At 24.3% G+C, this 14627-nt stretch overlaps 1 protein-coding gene across 1 annotated transcript; it reads left to right on the top strand.

The window, feature by feature from the left end:
* Positions 1-8245: 8245 nt before the first annotated feature.
* Positions 8246-8851, top strand: LOC145836845 (uncharacterized). The gene has a single exon (XM_082944617.1). The coding sequence runs from the start codon at positions 8246-8248 to the stop codon at positions 8849-8851; it is 606 nt and encodes a 201-aa protein (XP_082800743.1).
* Positions 8852-14627: the final 5776 nt, after the last annotated feature.

Here is a 14627-nt window from a genome sequence, read left to right as displayed (position 1 = left end):
TAAATTGTGGCTCTATTTTAATTAAACTTAATCAACTACAATTTTTATTATAAAATATAAAACAAGAAAACTTATTTGATTAAAATCTTTAAATTATGCTTGGCACTAACCACTTTATTTCACCAATTAAAAATACGGCTTAAATTCTTGAAAATCAACTTGAAAAATTTGAGTAGTGTTATATTAGACTTTATAAATTTGACCATTCAAAATATTCAAGTTAACTATTCATTAATATATTAACAACTCGGACTTTTTAAGGAGTACTGTATAAAAGTAAGATGAAAATACATAATTAATACTTTTTTTAAATACTTCTGTTTAAATTATATGTTCCACATTAAGCTTATAAACAAAATGAGAGGTTGTAGACAAATACGAAAATCTTTTGATAAAAGCGAAATACTAAGTTAATTTTTAAAATACTTTTTTTAACTGATACTGGCTTAACTGATTTACGCAGTTTTTGGGTCTTTTTTTTCAAAAATTAAAATTAAGTAATATACTGGTTTACATACTGTACCCATTCAAAAACAACCATTTTAGCCATAAAATTATTAAAGCGCTTCGTTATATGATGAAAAACAGTAAAACGTTTATTTCGAAGCTAAGATAGTACAATGTTTGCAACTTAAAAATTTTATATATATATGTTGTAGTATAGTTTTTATTCTCATAAAATATCAAAATAAATAACAAAAACATATCGCAAATATAAAGCTAGGTTAGTTTTATTCTACTTAATTGAAAGGAAAAATGTTAAATAGGTATAACAAACGTGTTTAAAAGTTAAATATTTTAAAATAAAAGAGGTAAAAATAATTAATCATTAACATTTTTCAACGTTTCTTAATTTTTTTAAGCAATGTTGTCTACTTTATTGCGTACAAGTACTAACATACAAGTAAATGTTCATGTTACATCATATTCATTTTTATAACTTATTTTTTATAATTATAAATGAACGAAAAACATAGCAACCACTTGGTTTACTGAATGTTTGCACAATAAATTGGTTAAACTTAATTATTAAGTTGAAAAGTCATATCGATAGTATTTATCTTTAGGTTTATAAGTTTATATTATAAAATTTAGTTTTTACTTGATCGTAAACAATTTTAAAATGCATGTTGTGTACAACTCGATAACCGAAAGGTTTTTTCGTTTACCAGATCTTTAGAACAACCTTTTTTGGCGTTTTCTTATCGTTCAATAAACAGTATGTTTAAATTAAGAAGGAGCTGTGTACCTACTAATGTGTTACTAAATTGAGTGTAGTATTAATACATTTTAACTAATAAAGACTCTTTAATTATGTTTTGGTTGATTTTCATATTGTTTAACTGGTTGGAAGTTTATTAGAATACTTAAATTAACGAGTAATATATTCTACATATTGTTTAAATTACCATAACACATACAATTTTTTATTCGTGAATTTATTGCATACAAAGTAAAAACAGATGCTAACAGAAACAAAAAGTATAGATGAACATAATAATGCTGCTCACAACAAAATATAGTTATATATAAGCATAAGGGGAAAAGAAGCTAGATTCTAGAAAAGATTAAATTAACTCCCAACTTTATTTGTTCTTAGCGCTGGAATCCAGAAATTTTTTCAAATCTGTAAGTGCACTAAGCGAGGCTTCTTCTAATTGCTGTTCACGGCCCATATTGTCCTTATACTGCTTTCTTGTTTTCATACACTCATTATACGCATTACGAGCAATGTCAATAGCTTTTGTTTTGTCATTACGATTAAAGTAAAGTACGGATAAAACAACTGCCAGTCTAAGCCTCATTTTGTCGGAAATACTCACATTTTTAATTGCCCATTCATTTGTTTCCTCTAAGATTTTTAAACTGTGCTTATACAGGAATTGTTTCTGGTCCAAAGGAGCAACAGTGGCACTAATTAATTGCACAGTACCTTTGTAAAATTTGTAATAAGCAGATGTATAATCACTATTGTTTAGCAACAAGCAACTGTCTATCAATTTGACATATACATCTGTTAATTGTTTAATATCTCTTGCAATTTTAATCAGGAAGATTTTGAGGTTCACGCTTGCATCTTCTCTCGAAAAATTCATAACACTTATCAAAGGCTCTGATTCTTTGTTCCAACATTCTATCAGTATGTTTTCTTCAGTTTTTGTAAGTGGGGTTTTTGAAGAAGATTTTCTAGCAATGATAGTTTCAATGAAGTTGCGAGCATCCCTATACAAACCATTTTTAAAACAAATTTCGGCTAAATCACTAATTTCATCTCTCTTGGGATCAACCATTTTGAAATGTATAGTTGTAATAAACACTGAACTGATTAGATATATTGTCATTAAACTTAAAAAAATTATGTATTTCAAAAAAAAACTAAGTTAAGTAAATTTAATTATCCTAAAAAATTTAGTTTTAACTGTTATTTTTTTATTTAGCTTTCTTTTCTAGAGTAAAAACTTTCTACAATGTTTAATAGTGTTAAAGTTATTTGCTTAATGAAAAATATAAATTTCTTGAAATCTTAAACAAAAGTCTAACAAGTTAAATTTTGTTTATGAATTTGTTTTTCTTATATTATTCCAGTTAATCTAAATATAGTTAAAATCAGTAGAAAAGATCTGTTATACTAAGCTTTAACATATTTAGTAGATCTGAACAAGACACTGAGGTTCTTAAATAGCATTTTCTTGTAATCAATGAAGCAAGTGATTGATTAAAAATTTAAAATAAAAGTGAATAATCTAGTACTTATAATGATAATCACAAGTTAATTCTTGTAGCATTAGTTGTACGTGTAACGAAGTCTCAGTTAGTTATTTTTGATATAAAAGAGCTGACAGATTGTTTTTTTACGGATATATTAGTTTTTTTTCAATGTACGGCAATATTTTTTATAATCTTTTTGTATGGTATAGTTTGATAATATATACGTATTTTTTTTTAATGAAAATTACAAAAGGGACAAAGGTTTTTACTTTAAATTGATTCGAGTATCTTAAAGTAGATAGTCAACAATTTATTTTTGTTTAACACCTTAATTTTTTTTATGACTTGATTATCACTGAGTTTATCTAACTCTTATATAAATGTTAACTTAGTTATATGTAACTACAAAGTATTATATAAGTATAAATACTCTTAACTTATTACCTTAGATTTTGTACTATTTTAATTTTTTACTTTAAACGTTTTAAAATATTTTTTTCTTGTTATTAACCAGTGACTGCGTGAAAAACTTTAAATAAAAATAATTAGTTCAGATGTAAACCTATTTTATTACTAATTTTACTAGTCAATTCCGGTATTTATAACTGTAAGTTTTTATGTTTATGTTTTAACCAATAAAACTAAAAATAAAAAAGTTTAAGTTTCAGTTTGAACGGTTTGATAGCATAAAATACATTAAATCATTAGTTATTTGTTCAGTAACATAATTTGCTGAAAGGAATTCTTATTGAGTTTACTATAATATAAAAAAATTAAAAATATGTTTCTACCCGATGCAAAAAAAATAAATAAGCTTGACATTGAGATTTAGATCATAAATGGCAATTAATTTTTTTACATACTTTTTTTAGATGTAAAAATTATTGATTTCTTATACTTTTAAGTTTTTTTATAAACAAAACTTTTAAAGCGCGACAATTATACTTGGAGCTCAGAAAATTCATCTATTAACGTATAAATTTAATAACTTTAAATTAAGAAGTTTAATATGAATTTAAATATTTTAAAGTTTACTTTTATAATTTTCTTACTAGTTTGATTATTAAATGTTGGTGTTTTATATTTATAAATAAAAATACTAAAATATATTTTTTGTTAAATTATTAGAAATTTCGAAAAAAATAATTTAAATTCAAATTTTAGCATTGTTTAGTTACTGCCATCATTTAAACTTTTTAACCTTGCATAATTAAATGATACACTGAACTGTATAAATATATTGTCATTAAACTTAAAAGAGTTATGTATTTTAAGAAAGAGATTAAGTTAAGTAATTTTATTTATCCTTTGAAATATTTGTTTCAATTGTTTTTTATTATGCTTTTTATCCAAGAATAAAATTTTCTGCAAAATGTTTGATAGTAATAAAGTTATTCGCTTAAAGTAAAGATGAAAATATTATGAAAAATAACACAAAAGTCTAAAAAGTTTTTCTATTGTTAAGTAGTTTTTCTTACAAAATTGCAGTTAACCTATATCTAGTTCAAAGCAGTAGTAACGATCTGTTATACTAAACGTTATAATGCTTGGTAGAATTACATAATAGTGTGTAGACACTGAGGTTTTTAAATAACATTTTCTTGTAATCAATGAAGCAATTGATTGAGTATAAATCAAAAATCGAAAGAAATTATCAATTTCTAATAATAATTTTCACAAGTAAATTCCTGTAGTTTTAACTGTATGTGTAACAAAGTCTCAATCAGTTAACTTTGATACAAAAAAGTTAAAAACTATTTTTCAACTGATATGTTAGCATTTAATGGTGTATATATGTTTTTTTGAAAACTGAATGTTACTTAAGAAACAAGGGTTGTCTACTTTTTATTGAATTTGAGTATCCTAAACTAGATAAACTACAATTTATTTTATTTGTTTAACATCTTAAAACAACTAGATTATTGCTAAATTACAAATTTATAAATAAGTTAGAATGCGTTATAACTTATTTCTTTAGATTTTGTAGCTATTTATTTACAATATACTTTTAAACTCGAAACTTAAGTAGACATTTATCAGCAATATATATTGCAGTTTTTTAATATGTTTTTCTTTTAATTAATTAGGGATTACGTGTAAAACTTTAAATTATAATCAGATATTCAGATGTAAACCTGTTTTATTACTATATTTACTAGTCAACTCCGGTATTTATAATTGTAAGTTTTATGTTTTAATGTTAAAACCATTAAAGTTAAAAAGTAAAAATAATAACTTTTAGATTAAATGGTTTAAAAACAATTCAATGAATCATAAATTATTTGTTGTGTAATAAAATTTGTTGAACGAAATTCTTATATAGTTTACTATAATCTAAAAAAGATAATAGTATGTTTCTTCCTGGTTCAGCATAGTTTGAAGTAAGCTTGACATAAACATTTAGATTATAAATCGCAACTATTTTTCATACATACTTTTTTAGATGTATGTTTTATTGATTTCTTATAATCTTAAGTTTTTAAAAACTTTACTTTAAAAAAGCGGCATTTATACATCTCTTCTATACCGAGTTTAACTATCTTAAAATAGCTAAATAATATTTAATTCTGCTTTTTTTTCACTTTTCACTAAATTTTATAAAATTATTTATTATGAAGTTCAGCAAACTAATCTATTAACGCATGAATTTAATATCTTTTAATTAAAAAGTTAAATACAAATTCTACTATTTTAAAACATATTTCTATATATTTCTAACTAGTTTAATTATTAAATGCTTATTTTTAAGATTTATGAAAACACATATTAAAAAATCTTTTCTTTTTAACTAATTGAAATATTGAAAAATCATCGTTTAAAACTAATTTTTAGCATGTTTTAGTTAAAGTCATCATTAAACAATATATAATATGAAGATTAATTTTCAATACATACTTTATTTAGAATTCAATAGCTATAAGTGATAACTTGACAGTCTAAAGTTTAACAGACTAGTATTTTAGCTTCACGGTGTAGGCTCTAAAGTTTAGAGTCTAAATCGTAAAGCTTAAATTTTATTCTATTAATAACAGCCCGCATCATAAAAAGATTAATTTAAAAGTGTTGCAATAAATTAGAGGTAAACAGCCTACAGCCGAAATGGATAACTCGTTGAGCAGATATAAACGTTAGTTAAAATCTAATGACTTCTAGGTCAAGGGATAGTTATACTATTCGTTAAACTATGTAACTAATATGAACACTCTTTATTTATTATGCAGCTTCTTTTATGTTGAAAAACAGGCAGTAACAAAATTAACTATGAAATAAAATGTAAGATAAATAAAAAATCTTCAAAGAAAAAAATTCTGTGCTACTAGCAATATATAAAAACTTTTATGTATACTTATCAATGCAAACCATAAAATTTACAAATGGTTACACATCTTTTGTCTTTCATCGCCACATTGTTTACTACTGGTACATGATTATTTTAATTGGGTTTACTAGCTTTTAAAATATTTAAAGTGTAAAATAAAAATGTTACACGAAAGATTGTTAATGTCGTACTTTGATTGAAGAAAGTACAACTTAAACGTACTCAAGATTAACACGTTTTTATTATATTTCGTTTTTAAATAAGAATGTAATTAATCTTTAAAGAAGTATGTTTTTATATTTTTGTTAATCTGATTGGTAAAACAATAACAAAATAACTTAAAATGTTTTCAATTTTTCAAAAAACAATTATTGAATGCTTAGATGTTTGTAACTTTTAGTAAGTTAATAAAGCATTGTAATTTAATCATAGAATATAAAACAAGAAAATGTTTTGATTAAAAATTCTTATTTATGCTTGGCACAAAACACTTCATTTCACTAATTGAAACTACGTCTTAAATTCTAAAAAACAAATTTGAAAAACTGGAGAAATATCATAGTAGGCATTTTAAATTTCACTATTCAAAAGATACAAACTTCATTTTTATTACTATATAAACAGCTCGGATTTTTTAAGGAATACTGTATTAAGTAAAGCTAGATGATATGTAACAAAATTAATGGTTGTAGACAAATACGGATACCTTTTGATATAAGCAAAATACTAAATTTAGTTTAAATAATACATATATTAACTAGTACTGGTTTAACTTGACTTGTGGATTTTTTTGGAATCTTTTTTCAAAAAATTAAAATTAAGAAATATACTGTTTTACATACTGTACCCATTCGAAAACAATTATTTTAGCCAAAAATTATTAAATCTCGACTATATTTGATGAGTTACCGTAAAACTTTTATTTTGAAGCTAATATAGTACAATGTTTGAAACTTAAAACTTTTTATATATTTTATAGTAACATTTTTATTTTCATATAGTACTAAAACAGTTATAAAGCTAGGTTAGTTTTATTCTTGAGTTAAAAGGAAAATGTTAAGTAGGTATAACGAGTTTTAAGTTTATCTGTTAAAATTAGAGATTTAAAAGAAATTAACCTTAAAAATATTTTATACATTTCTTTATTTTTTATTAAGTATTGCCTGTTTTATTGCGTACAAGTACTAACATATAATTAATTGCTCATAATACATCTTAATAGTTTTTATGATTTATTTATTATAATCATAAATAAATAAAGTTATAACGAAAGTCACAGTAAATGGTTAATCTTAACTAGTAGATAAAAAATTTCTATTGGTTAATTTTTTCAAAAGTTTTTTAAAGTTTACAAATTTAGATATTATGAATTCAATATTTATTTACTCGTACGTTGTAGTTACGTTATACTAAATTAATATTTCTATAAGTATTAGATAAAGTCAGTAATAATCAAGTTATTTAATAAAAAGTTAAAGGTATTTAAGAAAATAAAATAAATTGTAGATTATTTACTTTAAGATACTTGTATCAATTAAAAGTAGAAAACCCTTGTCCCATTTGTAACTTTCATTAAAAAAATGTATATCTACATTAAAAAACTATACCACTACAAAAATATTATATAAAAATATTGCTGTCCAGTAAAAATTAAATGCTAATATATCAGTTTAAAAACAATATTTTAGCTTTTCTTTACAAAAATTAACTAATTTGGATTTTTTTACGCATATAATTAATACTACAGGAATTTACTTGTAATAATCATTATAAGAACTTGATCATTAAAAATTTTTACTCAATCACTTGCTTCATTGATCACAAAAAAAAATATTTGATAACCTCAGTGTCTACAAAATTCAGTTTAGTTTTAATAATTATGATGAAGCTTAATATAACAGTTTTTTCCTACTGATTTTTAACTATATTTAGACTAACTGGAATTATGTAAGTAAAATCATTTTATAATCTAAATTATTTTTTTAGACTTCTGTTAAAGATTGCATTAAATTTTTGCAAACAACTTTAATACTATCAAACATTTTGCAGAAAATTTTACTTTAGAAAGGAAAATTTTATATAAAATAACAGTTAAAACTTAATGTTTTATAATAAACAAAAGTACTTATCTTAGTTTACTCTTAATATACATAACTCGTTAAGTTTAATGAAAATAAATCTAAACAGACAGTGTTTCATACAATTATACATATCAATATGATTGATCCCGATAGAGCTGAAATTGGTGCTTTAGCCAAAATGTGTAATGCAAATGGTTTTTATGCATATGCTCGCAACTTCATTGAAACCATTGTTACTAGAAATTCACTTTTGAAACTTCCACTTATTGAAGCTGAAATGAACATACTGTCAGAATGCTGGAACAAAGAATCAGGACCATTGATTAATGTGTTGAGTATTTCGAGAAAACATGCAAGCGCATACCTCAAAAACTTCCTGATTAAAATTGCAAGAGATATTAAACAATTAACAGATGCATATGTTAAACTAATTGACCGTTGTTTGTCGCTAAAAAGTGGCGGTTATTCAGTTGCTTATTATAAGTTTCTCAAAGGTACTGTGCTAATATTAAGTCATGAAGTCGCTTCTGATGAAGATAAACTAGATCTTGGTGAGCACAGTTTGCAAAACTTAGAGGAAGCAAAGCAATGGGCAAGTGAAAATCTAAGTCCTTGTGACAGTATGAGGCTAACACTGGCACTTTTTTTGAACAAACTTCACTTAAGTCGTAATGACAAAAGAAGAGCTATTGATGTTGCCCGTAAAGCGTATGATGAGTGTATGGATGCACGAAGGCGGTAATTGAACGAAATGGGGCATGAACTGCAGTTAGAAGAAGCCTCGCTTAGTGCATTTACAGATTTGAAGGGGCCAAGAATAAATAAAACTTGAAGTTACTTTAATCTTTGCTAGAATATAGCTTCTTTCCGATGTGTTGATATTTAAATGTCTTTAGTTGTGAGTAACATCATTATGTTCATTTAACTTTTTGTTCTGTGAGCATCTGTTTTTATTTTTTATGCAATAAATTAACAAAAAAAACTAAATGTTGTGGTAATGTATACACGATTTAACTTAAATATTCTAACATTTCAACTAGTTAAACAGTATTGAAACCATCAAGAAATATAAGTTCAAATACCAAACAAATACTAGTGTCAGTTTAAAATATTTAACAGCTGCTTTATATTAAGTAACATAATAATCACATAACAAGAAACAGATAGACAAAACCTTATCTTATTTTTTTCAGTTTTAAGCATGTTATAATTGAAAGATAAAAAAATTCTTAATGTTTGTTCTAAAGACCTGGTGTATGAAAAAATCTTTCGGTTAGAGAATCGTATACCTTATGCTTTTAAAATTTCTTACGAGGAAATAAAAGTTTTATTATCTAACTTTTAAACCTTGAAGAAAAAACCAGTTAATAGAATGAATCTGAAGTTCAAATGATAGAACTTTTGAAAAATAAATTTTTAACGTAGTTATATTTTTAATGGTAAATGCAGTTTTCTGTACTAGGTAATTAAGGTTAGTCAACTAAAACTACAATCAATAAGTAAACCAAGTGATTGCTTTGACTTTTGTTAGAATTTTCTTATTTGCGATTAATTTGTAAATTATATATATCTATGTTATATTGATTTAAAAATGCTTATGTAGTATCATTGAAAATTAACTTAAGACTATACCCAAATACTTGCTTAATTAGTAACAAAACATTTTTTTTTATACCTTAGATTCAAAATTTCTGTTGTTTCTAACAAACATGCCAAAATTTAGTATAAGATATCTTTGGTTCTGTTTTTTTTTTAAATCTAGATTATTAGGATATTTTAAATTAACATCATATACTCTAATCATTATTCATAAGGCTTTTACAAATGTAAAAAACATTTTTTATCCACTTGATCGTAAAATGATTAACTAGTTTAACATTTCATTTAACTTTTGACAAATTATTAAGTGAAATTTAAAAAGTTTAAAGTGGTCAACCAGATCCAAAATTTCGGATTCGGCCAAATCCGAATCTTATTTTCAAATTAAGATTCAGCCGAACCCGAGTCTTATTTTGAAATTTAGGATTCGGCCGTATCCGAATCTTATTTTGAAATTAGGATTCGGCCGAATTCTAATCCGAGTCCAAAAAGGTCGGATTCGTTTGAATCTTGGATTTGGTAGATCACTAGTGTTTTGCGTACAGAACCTAAAAATATTTTGAAACAGAACAATCAAGATCATAAAGATAGTCAATATTTATTTCGATAAACATACTTTTAGTTTGGTTTTAATTTTTTATAATATTATGTTTATACCTTATGTTTTTATTCTTAATCTAAGGGTGTTTATTGTTGACATTTGATTGGAAGCACAGTTTTTTTGTGGTGATAAGCAAAGCAACTAAAATATAATAAAAAAATTGCTGTTTTAACTTAAATTGAAAAGCTTATAGAATTATTTGTGGATGTTTTCTAAAAATCTAAAAACTATGATTTAAAGTACTTTCCAGAAAAAATGTTATCAAGATGCCTATTGTTTTAAACAATGAATTTTTTTTGTTATTTTATTTAATTATTTATTTTCTTGTTAAAAAGCACAAAACGTCTTAATTTTTCTGCTACTTTTTTAGGAAGTAACTGTTTATCTTTATATTTAACGAAGTCAAAAAATTTAGTTTTGTTTCGGTTGTTTTTAACGGTATTCCCCATATTTTGTGAACACTAGATATATGTTTATTTATTAAATCTGTGCAAAAACAGCTCTACAAGCAAGAAACTTTAAATAATTGTAAAATATTTATAAACATTCACTCGAATTAAGTTTGTTTGTCAATTAAGAACATAATGTATTTATTTATAAATCTTAACTAAATAACAAAAAAAATATTTGTGTATGTGTTTACACTGGGTCTTGATATTGGAAAGTACAACTGAGAGAGTTTTCAAAGCCATCATTAGAATTTAAAATCTGAAAAAAGTGTGTGTCATTAGGATGCCTACCTTTTTATTGCATTACCAGGTTTGCTCTTGTATAGAAGGCAACAAGAAAAATGTAAACGTTCATGATCATAAAAGTTAAAAACTTTGAGAGGAGACGGTGTGGTGCCCATGATAGTCTACGGTTTTCACAGTTAATATTAGCAGTAATGGGTTTCAAAAAGAGTGCATACTATTTATTTTTCAACTTTAGAATTTCTATTTTTATTTATTTTAAGTAAAAAAAACAAAATTTATTAATACCGATGTTAAAGCTAAATTTTATTAAAGTTGTAGTTAAAATTTATCAAAGTTGTTTACAAAATATAATGTGTGAGGCTTGATGACTAAAAGGTCTTTCTAGACATCAATCCATTGATCATAGTTGTGAACATTCACATTTTTCTTTCTTTTTACACCATCCAGAGTAGCTACATAGTTAGGAAAGTAGGAAAGTCAAAAAAATCTGGAAAAGTCAGGAAAAACAAAAAAGAAGACAAAATTTGTGAAAAACAAGGAAAAAAGTAGCAGTTTAAAAAAAAGGAAACATTAGGAAATTTTATGTAAACAAATATTCAAATATAAAGTTTATCATCACATGAACTGCATTTTGTTAATGTTGTTTTCTAAAAAATTTTGCTTTCTAAATTCATCTTGTTTCAGGATCTAATTGAATTTTTGGAATAATAAAAATCTTTTATGACCTGATCTTTAAGTTTATTTACAGTGGTAGAGATTAATGAATTTTGCTGATAGAGGTGTATATTATAAATGCATTGATCATACACAGATGGCTCAAATGGTGCAATTGAAGTTATATGATTGAATCCAGCAAAAGAATTGTTGTTTCAAACTGTACAAAATTAAGACTGCAAACTTAATATAATTCCAATTCTATTAACTTATAATTAATAAAATCTTGGAAAGTCAGTAAATGTTTTTGATCTTGATCTATGGCAACCCTGACGATCAGGCCACATTTATCCCTTCTAGTAATTTGAAAAGTTAATCACTTTTACAAGTTTTTGATTATAATAAAGTTAAAAAAGCAGTCAAAATGACACTATTTTTATAACATTGGTAGTAAAAATTAATACTTTAAGAGTATAACTTGCTTATAGTTTTCATATAGAAATAAGTTTTTACAAATATTAAAATCAATAAAAATCAAAAATTACACTCTAATAAATGTGATCGAATTTGCTTTTATATTTACTGTTGAAAAATACAGTTTTTTCAATATAATTTAACAAAGTTAAGGGCATAGAGGGGGGGGGGAGGGTAAACACTTTTTTTTAATTTGAACTTATTTTATATAGTTTTTACTAAGCTACAATATGATTATATATTATACAGATTTTAAAAATTCAAAGTAAATTCTGAGATATAGCCGGTCAAAATCGGAGGCAACAGTAGGTTCCTTATGGGAGGTTTAAACTAAAACAGTAAATAACTAGAAATCACTATGAATATATCTCCTAACATTTTTGAGATAACTAACACAAATTTTTAGGAAATGTTCTTTAAAATATTTGAAAATTCTGTCTTAAGGAACTATTAAATTTATTAAAAAAAATACCAAAAATAAAAGATATTTTTTGTTGTTATAAAGTTTTTATTTTTCAATTTTTTTTTTATTTTGTTCCAACAGAATTTTCTAAATATTGCAAGGAAAATTTCCTGAAAATTTAAGGTAGTTATCTCAAAAAATGTAGGAGATAGATTTTTAGTGAATTCTAGTTATTTGCAGTTTAAGTTTGCGCCTCCCATAGGGATTATATTGTTGCCTCCGACTTTGACAGGTTATATCTCAAAAATTATTTTAAATATTTTAATTCTGTAAAAAGCATCTTTTTCTTAGTAAAATTTGTATAAAATAAGATCAATTTTCAAAAAAAGGTGTTTACCCCCCTATGCCCTTAAGAAATAGTTGTACAAGTTGGGTTAAAGATAAAAATTGTGATAGTGTGGTACCATTGTGGTTTTAATTTTTATAAGGACCTTGGTATTTTTAATCAGATGATTTTATTGCTTATAAAATAATATTGTATTGAAATTTAATTAACAATCCTGTCAGCACCTAATTGTACTAGTTGTTTTATTTATTAAAAAGTGTAAAATATTTTAAACAATTGCATTTGAGTTTTCTCTTCTAGTTTTAAAAATTAAGGGCATGACAGTTTTTTACTTGTGAACTCAATTTTAAGATATTAAACTTGATTAAAAGTTTTTATTTCTTATTTAACCAGTGTTTAACCAGTCATTCTAAAACTTTCTCATTATAATCTCAGGTCGGCTATTTAACCTGTAATCCTGGAATAGTATAAAATTAAAAAACAGGAAAAAATAACCTATAAAAACCTATAATTTTATAGTAATCAAAAAATCTAAAAAAAACCTCAAGTTTTAAACAATTTTTACTTGTAACTTTATGGTATTTAAGATAAAAAACTTTAAAAATAAAATTTCTTTTGAATATTTTGTTTTAAAACATTTTTTAAGTAGCATTTTTGTATTTTTTCATTTCTTTTTAAGTTTTACAAAACATTTTTTTACCTAAAATTTATTTTTTTATAAGTAAGACAAAAAAAAACTTGTACTTAAAAAACCTTGAACAAAATCAAAAAATCTGGAGAAGAAACTACTACAAAACCATTGACTTCTCTGTTTATACTTTTTACAACAAACAATTACAAAATAGGAACAACTAAATTTTAGATTTTTAAGATTATAAATAACATGTAATTTTTTTTTGTCAGAAAACTTTTTTACAGGGTTGCCACACACTCAGGATACTCATGACACTCCAAATAACTTACAACATTTTGATTTAAAAAAAAATCTGGCCAACTTTATGATTTTGCTTTTTTATAAAATACTCAGTATGGTTTTGATATTTTGTAAAAATCTCAGGACATATATTTTTATAGAATTTGAATGACATTTAGTTGATTTGGTTGCAATAACTTGTTATTTTATTACATATTTTATTGAAGATTTTGAAAAGTTAAGGCCATAGGGGGGGGAGAAGGACAAAATTTTTTTTTCAAAAATTAACTTTGGCTTTTATAAGAAAGCCTTAAGTACAATCTTTAAGCCAGTTTTTATAGAATTCAAAAATACCATTTAGCTTTTAAGATATTTTACTTTTTGTAAAAAGTTTCCAATACAAACATATGGACCGTAATTTTTTTGAGTCAATTTTCTTGGATATTTTAAAATTCACTAAAAATCTGTCTCCTCCTTCATTTTTCAAGCAATTTTTTTCACATTTTTAGGAAATTTTGCTCAATTAATTCTGTTAATAATTTTAAAAACTAAGATTCTATCACAAAAAAGTTTTTCTTTTTTTTTAATTTTATATATTTCTTTTATTTCAAAGTAATGTTTTTTTGTTATTGTACAAAGATTAGACTGTGAAAGTTTGAAGAACATTGCTTGAAAAAAGTAGGAGATAGAATTTAAATAAAATAGTCTTTTTTCGCTGTTTTAGTTTTCCTTTCCCATTGGGAACCTATTATGCAGCCCAACTTTGACTGGTCATATCTCAAAAAATAATTCAATTTTTTAAGTATAAAAAGCATCTTGAAGCTTAGAAAAAA

The sequence above is a fragment of the Thalia democratica genome, chromosome 5 (genome assembly GCF_965202585.1).
Source record: "Thalia democratica chromosome 5, ktThaDemo2.hap1.1, whole genome shotgun sequence".
Classification (NCBI taxonomy): Eukaryota; Metazoa; Chordata; class Thaliacea; order Salpida; family Salpidae; genus Thalia; species Thalia democratica.
This window is presented reverse-complemented; position numbering and strand designations above follow the sequence as displayed.